The sequence below is a fragment of the Sceloporus occidentalis genome, unplaced genomic scaffold (genome assembly GCF_023333645.1).
Source record: "Sceloporus occidentalis isolate IW3139 unplaced genomic scaffold, rSceOcc1.0.p SCAF_10, whole genome shotgun sequence".
NCBI lineage: Eukaryota > Metazoa > Chordata > Lepidosauria > Squamata > Phrynosomatidae > Sceloporus > Sceloporus occidentalis.
This window is the reverse complement of record NW_028316990.1, coordinates 18,491,588-18,503,901: the sequence shown is the minus strand read 5'-3', so window position 1 is coordinate 18,503,901 and position 12,314 is coordinate 18,491,588. Positions and strand designations below refer to the sequence as shown.

Sequence of the window (12,314 nt, the reverse complement as noted above, 5' to 3'; positions counted from 1 at the left end):
TGTTACTAAAGACTCATCGTGAGACTGAAATCCCTAGATTTCATTAATAAAACCAATTATATTTGCATACCTGTTTTAACAGTTCAAGTTCATCTCATTTCCCACACGCTCCCCGGATTATTTCAAGATGAAACGCAGTAATAATACATTGGAACCTAACCTTTATAAACAATAAAAACCTTTTTATTTATATTTACAGATGAGAAGATACACAGAACAGACTATTTTTTTGCAACATATACACTATTAAACTGAGCAACGAAGTCATGAATACAATGCAATGGCCAGAAAGGTCACGGTGTTTTGCTGCCACAGGTTTCAAAGTACGTACAATACAATAAATAGTTAAAATGCACACTTTTCCATTAAAATCTAAGCAACACACACAGAGAGTTCAAAACCTTACCAGTTTTTAGCATTCTGGTCTTTCGGTGTGAGTTGACACACCATTGAATTTCATATGAAGTAAAAGCCTAATGAAGTTTAAAGCTTACTTTAGGACAATATATAAAAACAGGAGAAAAATCTAAAACAGTCCCATGTTAATTAAAAAGATTAACTGGCTATAAAAAGAAGGATTGAATTGAAAAATGAGCTTTCCTTCCTCCATGTCCAGCATGTTGGAGAGCTGGGTATGTACTTTTGTCCTCAAAGAGCTTTTTCAGATTCAGATAAATATATAACTGTTGACTTAACTTTGGGGTTTAAAAGCTTTAAACAAGCCAATGGTTATGGACAGTCAAGACAGAGGTCTGTTACAGACTGCCAAAATAAAGCTGCTTTGGGTCTCTTTGGAGGTATGCTATTTAAATGATGCATGGGTCCTAAGAGTCCGGAGGTCGCCCCAAAGCCACACTCCATTCCTAAGCACTGGAGTGCAGCTTTGGTGCAGCTTCCGGATTCTTAGGATGCATGCATCATTTAAACAGCATACCTCCAAAGAGACCTGAACCAGCTTTATTTTGGCAGTCTGTAACAGGCCAGTTTACCCGTTACCCCAATAAGCGCGTTGTTAGTGAAAAGTGCCCATAAAACGTAATTGCTTTATTATTTAATCATTTGAAAAAAAACCTGGACACAACAGTTATCAGCTTTATTTAATCATCAGTGGGCCTAAGTACTACCATACATGTATTGAATACTGGTTTACACAGCAATTCATTAAAAGGTTTAAAATCAACTGAACATTGTGCCGTATTTAGTAAAGTTTTAATCCTGTATTAAAAACGAGGATTTACATTAGTTGAGACTGCCTTTTACATAAACATGCAAGCACCCTAAAGGTAAATACAACAATGACTAACTTCAGGGATTTGCTCTATTTCAGGAAGCTTGACCATATGGCCTGCCACAGAGGACTGTCTTCTGTTATTATGTAAGTAGCAAGTGTTGAAAGATTTCACTAGAGACAGTGCAGGACATATAGACCAACTAATATCAACCAAGGGAAACTGTTATTTGTTCCTTTGACTACTTTTTATAATGTCACTGACCAGAAAAGCTCTTTGAATGTGCACCTTTTCTCTCTCTGATTTTAAAATAGTTCCTGGCTTTTTGTTTAATGCAGGTAAGTAATGGAGATAGTGGAGCATCTGCCAACCCTAGAAGGAGATGAGACAAAACAACACGAACCACACAGTTAGGACCAATTGTCTATACACAAATCTTATTTTTTTATAGCCCTGTAAACAATTTTGACATATTTTAAAGACAAAGTAAGAATTTGGCAATACTTGTTTTTTAAGTGTCAAAGAACAAACATGTTTAACACAGCTGTTCTGCTAGTATTGACATTTCTATTTTATTTTGGACTCTGTGGTGTTCTATAATCTTTTGGATATTGATTGGCACATGGTTTCATTTCCATAGGTGAAGTTCTACAATCAGTGGTTAGCCATTAATCCATGGAAGTCAACATTAGTATTTGGCTCACTCTGTAATATTAGTAACTTATCCAGACTGCCTACAGAAAGGCTTTTCATGATATCCTGCAAAGCAACACTGTTGCTTGAAAACCTAAAGATTTAACGTCTGTCTCTCTAGCACTGTCCCCAAATCTCCCCCTGCCCCTATATATTCTTCTGTTGTTTTCTCCTAGGCAAAAGACTATTCACCTTTTCTTCACTCTGAACAGCAAAATGCTTTACAGGAATTCTTCCTTGAATCATTTCTGTTGCTCACTTACTGAGAGTCAAGGAACAGGCATTTATGTGATAGTGGGTAGCTATGGGGCCTGAATGGAAATCAATCAAAGGACTTAACAGTGAAGGAGTTAAAGGGCAAATCCAATTTTACTCCCAATTAAAGAAGATCCATTGAAGAGAATGAGAATTGGTAGTCTCACTTATTTCAATAGTTGAAATTAAAATTTGAATTAGCCCAAGTAATTTTTCCAAGACCAAGGAATAAGTCCAAGTAATCTTTTATGAGCATCTTGGTCTAGTGAGGAATGAAATGGCAAAGCAGAACCATTATTGCTTAGTTCAAGTTTCACGTGTATTTGCCAACTAATGAATCAAAGTGTGCACAGTAACAATGTGTTTGTCAGTAGTGAAGGCAGTCACCGGTTGTGTTTTTAGCTTAGAGGAGGTATGATCTAGGTGTGATTTTAATATATTGTGATTGTCCATACTCAACTGCAATGCTTTTTGTCACCAACAACCACTTACAGTTACCTGATTATGATGCCCACAACATTCTCTCACAAACCAAATGGGCTCAAAGGCCCCCAAAGTTTGCCTGTTCTACTACATAGGAACTACTTATGTGACTGCTCTTGGCCTTTGTTACTACTGGAAGACTTACCAGCAGGTGCTAGGGACTGTAGTGCTTCTAAAAGATGAGGACTGGAAAACTTCACCATACATCTAAATGGTTCTTTGTTATTCAAGAAGCAATTTTCTTGTTCATTTCTGAATGTTGTCTCAAGCTGTAAGCCAAAACAATAAAGAGGTGTAAAAGAGCTCTTCCTACTTAAAAAAGCAAACTGTTGACAGTTGAAAGTCATAGTTTCCCCCCTTATTTTAGACCAACACATTTTAACTTATGATACTTTGCTTCCCCACTAACTCTCTGCTTTAAGAATTCAATAGTTTTTCCACCTGCCTTTTTGCTTCAAATATTTAGACAAATAATGCTTTTTACATTTTTTATCACAACTTAGAATTCCTTTCTGAAATATCTGGTCTCTTACTGATTTGTAATTTATATGAGAATTTACATTTAGTAATCTATCTGATAGGATTAGGCTGTGAAGACCATAACCCTATATTGGCATATGGCAAAAGATGTAATCACAACATTTACCTCACCTTCTGTGTATTTTTCTCTGCCTACCATTTTGGCTAGATTTTATGTGTTGAGATGGTGTTGGGGGGTGAAAAGGAAACTGGAACCTATTTTTCTTCTGAAGCCTAATTTTTGAACAAGTAGTAAGGAATATGTGGTATTCAAAAGAAAAATAAATCACCACATTATTATTTTGATTAATATATAAGACTTGTATTTTGAGCTCACTCATCTTATAGGCCATAAATACTTTATTCAAACTTCCCAAACTTCATTACTAAAGCCATATTAAAGATAATAGGTACTATAAATGGGCAAAGAAAGCAAAGGGTGCCTCCTTGTGGTGAACAGGTAACTAATATTAACACAGCATCTTGTTCATGAAGAAAATAAACCTCCATATAGCTCCTGTAGCAATTCTGATTGCTGTTTGTGTTGAAACTAAATTAATCTTATAATTTACCTGTTCATTATCAGTTCTGGCTACAGCGATAGCAGCCGTAAAAGTAAAGGCATTACTTTAAACTTCAGAACATGACAGTTGGTGATTTATCTACTAAGATGGGACAAATAGTTTACATTCCGATATCATGATTCAGTGTTTGAAACGTGCATGGTATTTCACCATTCCATATCTAGGGGAAAGCTCTGCATTAGCAATGAGAAAATCTTATCGCATGACTGGAATACCTGCCTTAATAAAATCAAGTGAAGAAGTACTATGACCAGGGCTTTGGATGGCATCTTAATAATGCCACACGTTGATGGAATATACCATTATAAATTACACACACTCCTCTTCAATCTAGAGAAGGTTGCATTCTGGTATTTGGAGGGAATAGTGGGCTGATGACAGCTAGAATGGAAATACTGAAAGATCTGGAGAACAGCTGAATACTAGAAGTGCAGGAACTAATGGAATCTTGCAGTGATTCAGAGGCAAGGCACATGGAAAGAAGTCACACTGCAGCTCTAGAAGGTCATAAAGAATCATAGAGTTGGAAGAGACTACAAGGGCCATCCAGTCCAACCCCCTGCCATGCAGGAAATCACAATCAAAGCATCCCCGACAGATGGTCATCCAGCCTCTGTTTGAAGACCTCTAAGGAAGGAGACTCCACTACACTCCGAGGGAGTTTGCTCCACTGTCAAAAAATAAATTTTGAATTAAGTATGTGTAAATGCATAAGAGCTATCTTTTTTACCTTGTATTGTGCATATTCTAATTTTGGCTGAGGACCATCACCAAAGGCTTCTCGATTAATTCTTTGAATTCTTTCCTTTTCATGTTTATCTTCCCGAATTATCCTCGGATCCACTGGAAAAGAGAGAATCCTATAAGCAATCAAGTAAATCATAGCTGTCAAAGTAACATTCAGGAGTGAAAGACTGGTGTTGTTAAAAGCATGCTCCTGCACCAGTTGAATTTCTTACTGTGCATGCATGCAGGGGATACATCATGACAGAAATGGTTGAACAACGACTGTGGGCAACTGATCTTGGGTGATGACCCAGAATCTTAATATTAAAAAAATATATTTTGATTAAAAAACATCTATAGCAAGGCAGTATAGATACCATTTTCCAGAGTGCTGTTTTTTTCTTGTAGAGGTCGCAGGTGATGAGTCTGAAAGCTCTGGGGAAGCAGAGGGAACAGAACATTACATTAGTGTATTTTCCTCAGTAATGAGTATCACTGGAAACAAGCATTCAAGATTCAAAACAGAGGGCTATTCTGTGGCCCTTCAATACCACCCCAAAATTTCCCACTGCCTGGCAGCTGTCAAGTCTCCATTTTCCATATTGATAAAACAGGGTTCCAAAACTCAGGGTATCTTCTATGTGAGTTCAGGTGCATGTACATAGAAATCCTCTTCAGACTATGCTCACAGGTAAGGGACGGAGCAAGCAGGGCTGGCATGTGTGGCTTTGTATTCCTTATGGGCACTGGAATTCCACATTCAGGAATAAAGCCTGAATTGCTATTTAGAAGTGGGAAATGAATGGTCTCAGCTGCTGCACTGCTACCTTTGGAAGTAATAGCAACATAGAGTTGTAACAACTGAATTTACTATTTGTCTTATTACTAAATGGTGAGAAATGTCTCCAGAACACCTGAAGTTTGGAAATCTATCTAGTGTTGTTTACCTCATTAAAAAAACTGTCCAGCTCTGTAGTACTATGACATGGTCTCTTGGAAGAAGCCATTTCCCCACCTGCTGAGATGTTTATAGAGCCAGGCCTAAAACAAAAACCCCAAGATTTGACTTAGGATAGTCATGAAGCATCTCACCTGGCTACAGCGCTTAAGCACAATATCTTTAAGGGAGTCTAAGCAACGGCTTCGGAGCTCCATTTCGTGGATATCACTGTAACTAGCAGCAACCATCAGCGCCTTCAGATGAAAACAGAAGTAATTTTTAAGTGTTGTTAAAAGACTGTTGTTCTTCCAATGCATTATTTTTCTTTTTGGATTATAATTTAATAATTGCACACATGTAAATTCTCAGGTAATATAACTCACAGCAGAATGGACAAAATAGGAGCTGCCATTGTCATCTATTCAATTCTACTAAATCAAAGCTCAGAATGTATCTCAAGGATTACAGAACATAAATCTTCAGAAAGCCAAGGACATTTACCTGACAAAGCACAGGTATGAATCTCTTATATATAGAATTGGATATGAAGACATAAGGGGTCTGGGACTGGTAAACAACATAGGTTGGCTTGTACTGATTTGGTTTTGTATACTGTGTTCCCCATGCAATTCGAATCCATATTGCATTGTCTTCATATTCTTTAAAGGTGATAGTTACCTGATTAAAAGATAAAGATCAGTATTGCCATGTTGGTGACAAAATTAGACATATAACACAGTGAGCACATCGTAGTTAAAAGGTTGTAGAAGAGCCATTAGTTTTTATAAGTGCATTGTTATAAGAGAACAAACACATTGCAAAGTACTTTACTGTGTATACCAAAATGAAACAAAAAGTACAAATTTCTTCCCCGTAATTCTAAACTGCTTTAGAATCCATTATTTTAATATGGTGGGATAGTTAAATAAAATATCTTCATTTTAGAAAACTATGTACAGTTTCACTGGTCTTACATTTTTTAAAGGTGACCGAAGGTTTTCTTTAAATTTCTTTTTGAAGTTTGCCAAGTCGAAAAAGCAATTTTCATCACCTGCCAATAAAGTGAAATCTATTAAAACGAGTCAAATCCAGCAAATAACATGTGCAGCTTATTGCGGTTAGTACACAAATCTTGCATTAATGTTCTATATATCTGCTTTCAGATTTAATAAACAAAGAAAGTTGGATAAACTCTTAGTCGTGTTTTGAAAACATCTAATGAAATCAATGGGAACAGTTAGTCATGACTTAAGTCTTATTAATTCCTTCTAAGCATAGCTAAGCATGGATCCAAACCAGAATCTTGCAACACCTTAAAGATGAACGCATATTACGAAAAGGTTTCTGATGAAGTGAAATCTAACAGTCTATGAAAGGTATACCCTAATAAAGATGTTAATTCATCTTTAAGGTGCCACAAAACAAACATGGCTATCCCCTCTGGAGTTTAAATTATTCCCTTTTGCTATGAGAAAGAAGGGTATATTACTTAACCTATAAGCTTCATTAATGCACAGAATCAAATTAAAACACCTAATTCTTTTCCCATTCATGATTTGTCTTATGTCAAAAATTAGCACGATCAGTAATTTGAATTCTGCAAAAAACAGTCAAATATCTGCAAAGAAAAACAGTTTGAGATTTAGGGGTTTTTCAGCAAGTCCACGAAAGGCAGAGCATACCTAAATACAGAGAAAACTGTATTTAGAAGTATAAAATCTACACAAATAAATGCTCCCTCTTATTTTGTTTGTCTAATATCAAATTTGCCTGGAGGTTAAGATATGAATTAGATGTTTTAGCTCCTAATGTCTAGGCACCTTCTACAAAAGTCCTATTACCGCAGCTAAAAACTGTATTTTTGAAGCATGTTAGGGCAACAGCAGAGGACACATTTCTGCTACAATAACCTGAGAAAATACATGAAAGTATGTATAAAGTATTGCTGCAATTACTTAAGTATTTAGAGAGCTGTAACTCACCTTCTTCTCTAGTCATCTGGTACACAATCCAGAGCTTTTTGTCCCTATAGGTGTAGTTGTCTGAGGAAATACGTTTTGTAAGTATCATCGGGGAAAAAACAGAGTATTTGTTAGCCAAATCTAGACTATACCATTACTTTTAAGGGGAAACGGAAATAACCCACAACCTTGTATTAGCTAAAAAGTGAACCTAACAAGACAAATAGAAATAAAATCAAAAGGAAGTTCTGAGGATGTAACAGGTTTACCCAAAACAAAGTAAAAAAGGGTTCTCTTTATAACAACCAAATAGTATACATCTACATACCAGCACTTTACTTACAAATTATGTCAAGATCCGCTGCATGCTTGATAGTTGCACAGTTTTCCTTCAAGAGAATATGAAGTCGTAAGAACCATTACACTGCACTGTTTTTTACACCAAATATAGGCCCTATACAGACAGGTCAAAATAAAGCTGCTTCGAGTCATTTTGGAGGTATGGTGTTTCAATGATACATGCGTCCTAAGAGTCTGGAAGCTGCACCAAAGCTGCACTCCAGTCCTTAGGAGTTGAGCGTGGCTTTGGTGCGGCTTCTGGACTCTTAGGACGCATGTATCATTTAAACAGCATACTTGCAAAGTGACTTGAAGCAGCTTTATTTTGGTCTGTCTGTATCAGGCCATATTCATTCATGTTAAAAACAATGTTGTTCCTTCATTCAGATAGGAAATTTATAAAACGGAGGACTCCAATTATTGTTCAATTGAAACTCCCAGTATATACTCAACTGCTAGACCTCATGTATAAGCCGAGAGCAGGTTTTGGGGGCAAAATTATGGATTTTTATATGACCCTTATATAAGCCGAGGGTAAAACTTAGGGGCTTGTAACAAAGGATTTAAATGATGATGCAAAGGAAAGCGATGCCAAAGAACCTACAAAATTATGGCAGGCATGACTGTTTTAGCTGACATTAAAGGCTGGATGGAAGAGAGAGGAGAGGAAGGTTGGTGCTTCTAGGACAGATTGCACTCTCTTGCCTTTCACCAAGGGATGGTTCCCTTTTAAATAAGAGTTAAAGTATAATATTTACATTTGACTCATGGATAAATTGACTTAGGTTTTTCGGGTCAATTTTTTGACTAAAATTCCTAGACTTATACATGAGTATATATATATATATGGGAGTAACCATTAGCTATGCTGTCTAGGTCCGGTGAGACTTGCGGTCCAACAACTGGAGCTGTCTAATATAAGCGTATTATACAAAGAAGTGACGTTGGAATTAACATGGCATGGGATATCCTATCCCAAAACGATTACACTCCTTCCCCAACTCTCCTACAATTGATGGCTATTCCCCTGCAATTTCCTATGTAAACTGTTTATGTATTAGTTTGTGTAATTTTGTAAACCACCCTGATCGTTTCGAAAGGCTATATATATAAATAATAATAATAATATTTATTATTATTACTATTATCGAAAAGAACTGATCAGGCCAATTAGTGTCATTCTACATTTATCGATGTTATTACATGAAAAATTGTAGGAAACTTCATAGTGGGAGTAAGGTTAAAGTAAATTTGATTCCAGTTTAATGTAAAGAAGCAGGGTTACTATTAAATCATATTAAAACATTGCATTCTTAAAATGTAGGGCACTGATAAAGATTGTTTCTTAGTCAGCATACGTTTATCTAGACGTAAAACGCGCATCTATGCCATATTAAGGTCTTTTTTATACATGCTGTTTCTAAACAGATTGCACCAAAATATCCTTCCTAAGTGTTATTCTCACCTCGCAAAGTTGGACGACTTCTTGGGAGATGTTTTCCTTTATCTGATTAACGTTCAAGGACTGAAGCTGGGAGTCAGACAGAAACCTCCAAGCAGTCAGCATTTTTACCATTTCCGAATGCGGGATCCGCAACACCGTCCTCCGAATGTATTCGGCAATCGTTTCGTCCATAACAAAGACCCTTAAAAAACAAAACAGGGATTAGGTCCTTCAAAGAAGCGCATTTGGTGGGGCTTTTGATCTCATGCTGCTGCTGCGGCCAAAAGGGTTAATTCAATGTTAAGCATCAATTGGGCGGAAATTCAAGATAAATGGCAAGTGGGTTTCTATGGCTGAGCTGGGATTCATGCTTGTCAATGAATTCATATATACACATACATACATACATACATACATATACAGCAGGATTATATATGTATATCATATCTACATATATATGTATGCTATATATATGCGCACACATACTATAGATATGTATACACACACACACACATATACACACACATGTGTGTATATAATATATAACACACTGTGTGTGTATATATATTTATAGTATGATTATATGCATATTAAATATACATATATATGTATATTATATATACACATGTACTGTACACACACATATATGTGTGTGTGTATATATATATATATATATATATATCACACATATAGCATGATTATATATGCATGTCACATACACATATATACTTAAATTATATATACACACATACTGTACATATATATGTGTGTGTGTGTGTGTGTATACACAGACACACACATATATACACATTCTTGGCTTATTAAACAGGCCATAGGGGGACTGACTGAGAGGGTAAAAGAGGTAATCAATGCCTCCCTACAACAAGGCAGAATTCCATCCTGCCTAAAGGAGGCTGTTGTGAGGCCTCTGTTAAAAAGTCATCATTAGATCCCACAATAATAAATAACTATCGGCCAGTGTCTAACCTACCATTTCTGGGCAAGGTTCTGGAACATGTGGCGGCTTCCCAACTCCAGGGGTTTCTGGATGAAACGGATTATCTAGATCCATTTCAATCTGGTTTCAGACCTGGTTATGGAACAGAGACAGCCTTGATCGCCTTGGTGGATGACCTACGCAGGGAACTGGACAGAGGGAGTGTGTCCCTGTTGGTTCTTCTGGACCTCACAACAGCTTTTGATACCATCGATCATGGTATCCTTCTAGACCGCCTCTCTGGGATGGGGCTTGGAGGTACTGTTCTACAGTGGCTCTGTTCCTTCCTGGAGGGGCGAACTCAGAAGGTGGTACTGGGGGACTCCTGTTCGACCCCTTGGCCATTGACCTGTGGGGTCCCTCAAGGTTCTGTGTTGTCTCCTATGCTGTTTAACATATACATGAAACCTCTGGAAGAGGTTGTCTGGAGTTTTGGGGTGCGGTGTCATCAATATGCAGATGACACTCAACTCTACGACTCCTTCCCACCTCAATCCAAGGAGGCTGTCCTGGTTCTAAGCCAGTGCCTGTCTTCAGTAATGGACTGGATGAGGGCAAACAAGTTGAAACTTAATCCAGACAAGACAGAAGTGCTCCTGGTCAGTCAGAAGGCAGATCCGGGAATAGGGGTGCAGCCTGTGTTAGATGGGGTCACACTCCCCCTGAAGACACAGGTTCGCAGTTTGGGGGTAATCTTGGACTCAGCTTTGAACTTGGAGGCCCAGGTCTCTGCTGTGACCAGGAGTGCTTTCGCACATTTAAAACTTGTGCGCCAAGTGCGCCCGTTCCTTGAGAAGCCAGATCTGGCCACGGTGGTACATGCCTTGGTTACATCCCGTTTGGACTACTGTAATGGGCTCTACATAGGACTGCCTTTGAAAAGTGTTCGGAAAATTCAACTGGTTCAAAGAGCTGCTGCCAGGCTGTTAACAGGCGCTGATTACAGAGCCCATACAACTCCCCTGTTGAAACAGCTTCATTGGCTGCCAGTTCGTTCCTGGGCACAATTCAAGGTACTGGTTATATCCTACAAAGCCCTACATGGCTCAGGTCCACATTATTTGGCAGACCGTTTCTCCTGGTATGAGATCCTCTGGAGAAGCCCTTCTCTCCATCCCAACACCTTCACAAACACGTTTGGTGGGGAGACGAGAGAGAGCCTTCCCGGCGGCTGCCCCTAGACTCTGGGACTCCCTGATCTCCAGGGAGAGAAGAACGGCTCCCTCCTTGATGGCTTTCCGTCGGCAGGCGAAGACCAACCTGTTCAAACAGGCATTTAGGGAATCACTATAAGAACAGGCAGGAATGTTGGACTGGTTTAATCATTCTGTTTAATGCATGCCAGTTATCTATTCATTTTAAAAATGATTTAATTGTACTTTTTGTTTGTTTGCTTGCTTTTTAATTGCTGTGAAGCCGCTCTGAGTCCCAGTCCTGGGAAAAGAGCGGGATATAAATACATAAATAAATAAACAAATAAATAAATGTGTGTGTGTGTAATATATTATACACTCTGTGTGTGTATCTATATACACACAATGTATATTATATATACATATATGTTTGTATTACATATAAATACACATACCGTATGTATATATATATATATACATATACACACACGTGTATATATACACATATAGTAGTTATATATACACACTTTCATATATACACACACGTGTATATATATATATATGTGTGTGTATGTATAACATATAATATAATGTGTGTGTGTGTGTGTGTGTGTATATATATGCATATATATATATATATATATATATTGACAAGTATTAGAGTATATTATGATAGTATCTAGTAATGTTTACACACTGTATTAACGTTTTAAACCCTTATTTGAAGCCTCCTCCTGCCAGGAACCGAGGGAAACAAGGAACGGACCTCCCTCCGCCCCTGACTCACTTCGACGGAGGGCCCTTCTGACAGGAATCCTTCCTTTGCCGCCTCTTCACCATCTTCGCCTTCCTCCTCCTCCGCCGCTCGGAACAACCCTCCTTACCCTCACTTTCGAACTGGCCAATCAGCGCCCGCGCTCTCAAACAGCCAGCCAATCGCCGTCGCCCTGAGCGGACGCTGAGCGCATGCGCAGAGCTGGCTCTTAAACCCCCCCCCCCGGAAAAACCTTC

The 12,314-nt window shown here is 38.1% G+C and overlaps 1 protein-coding gene across 1 annotated transcript; it reads right to left on the bottom strand.

Annotated features, from left to right (window-relative positions):
• Window positions 1-956: 956 nt before the first annotated feature.
• CENPN (centromere protein N) lies at window positions 957-12,223 on the bottom strand. The gene is made up of 11 exons (XM_089540355.1): window positions 12,091-12,223; window positions 9,195-9,375; window positions 7,734-7,779; window positions 7,412-7,471; window positions 6,404-6,480; window positions 5,931-6,107; window positions 5,582-5,683; window positions 4,867-4,924; window positions 4,494-4,606; window positions 2,806-2,929; window positions 957-1,601 (listed from the first exon to the last, which is right to left on the bottom strand). The coding sequence occupies exons 1-11, from the start codon at window positions 12,141-12,143 to the stop codon at window positions 1,486-1,488; spliced, it is 1,107 nt and encodes a 368-aa protein (XP_089396481.1). The 5' UTR covers window positions 12,144-12,223; the 3' UTR covers window positions 957-1,485.
• Between the last annotated feature and the right edge of the window lie 91 nt (window positions 12,224-12,314).

Bases quoted from the DNA above. Each gene is read 5' to 3' on its own strand.
- CENPN (XM_089540355.1), bottom strand. From the start codon at position 12,143: ATGGTGAAGAGGCGGCAAAGGAAGGATTCCTGTCAGAAGGGCCCTCCG. The intron at 4,925-5,581 runs GTGAGATGCTTC...CTGCTTCCCCAG, and splicing joins TGCTTAAGCGCTGTAGCCAG to AGCTTTCAGACTCATCACCT. The intron at 4,607-4,866 runs GTATCTATACTG...TCTCTTTTCCAG, and splicing joins AAACAGCACTCTGGAAAATG to TGGATCCGAGGATAATTCGG.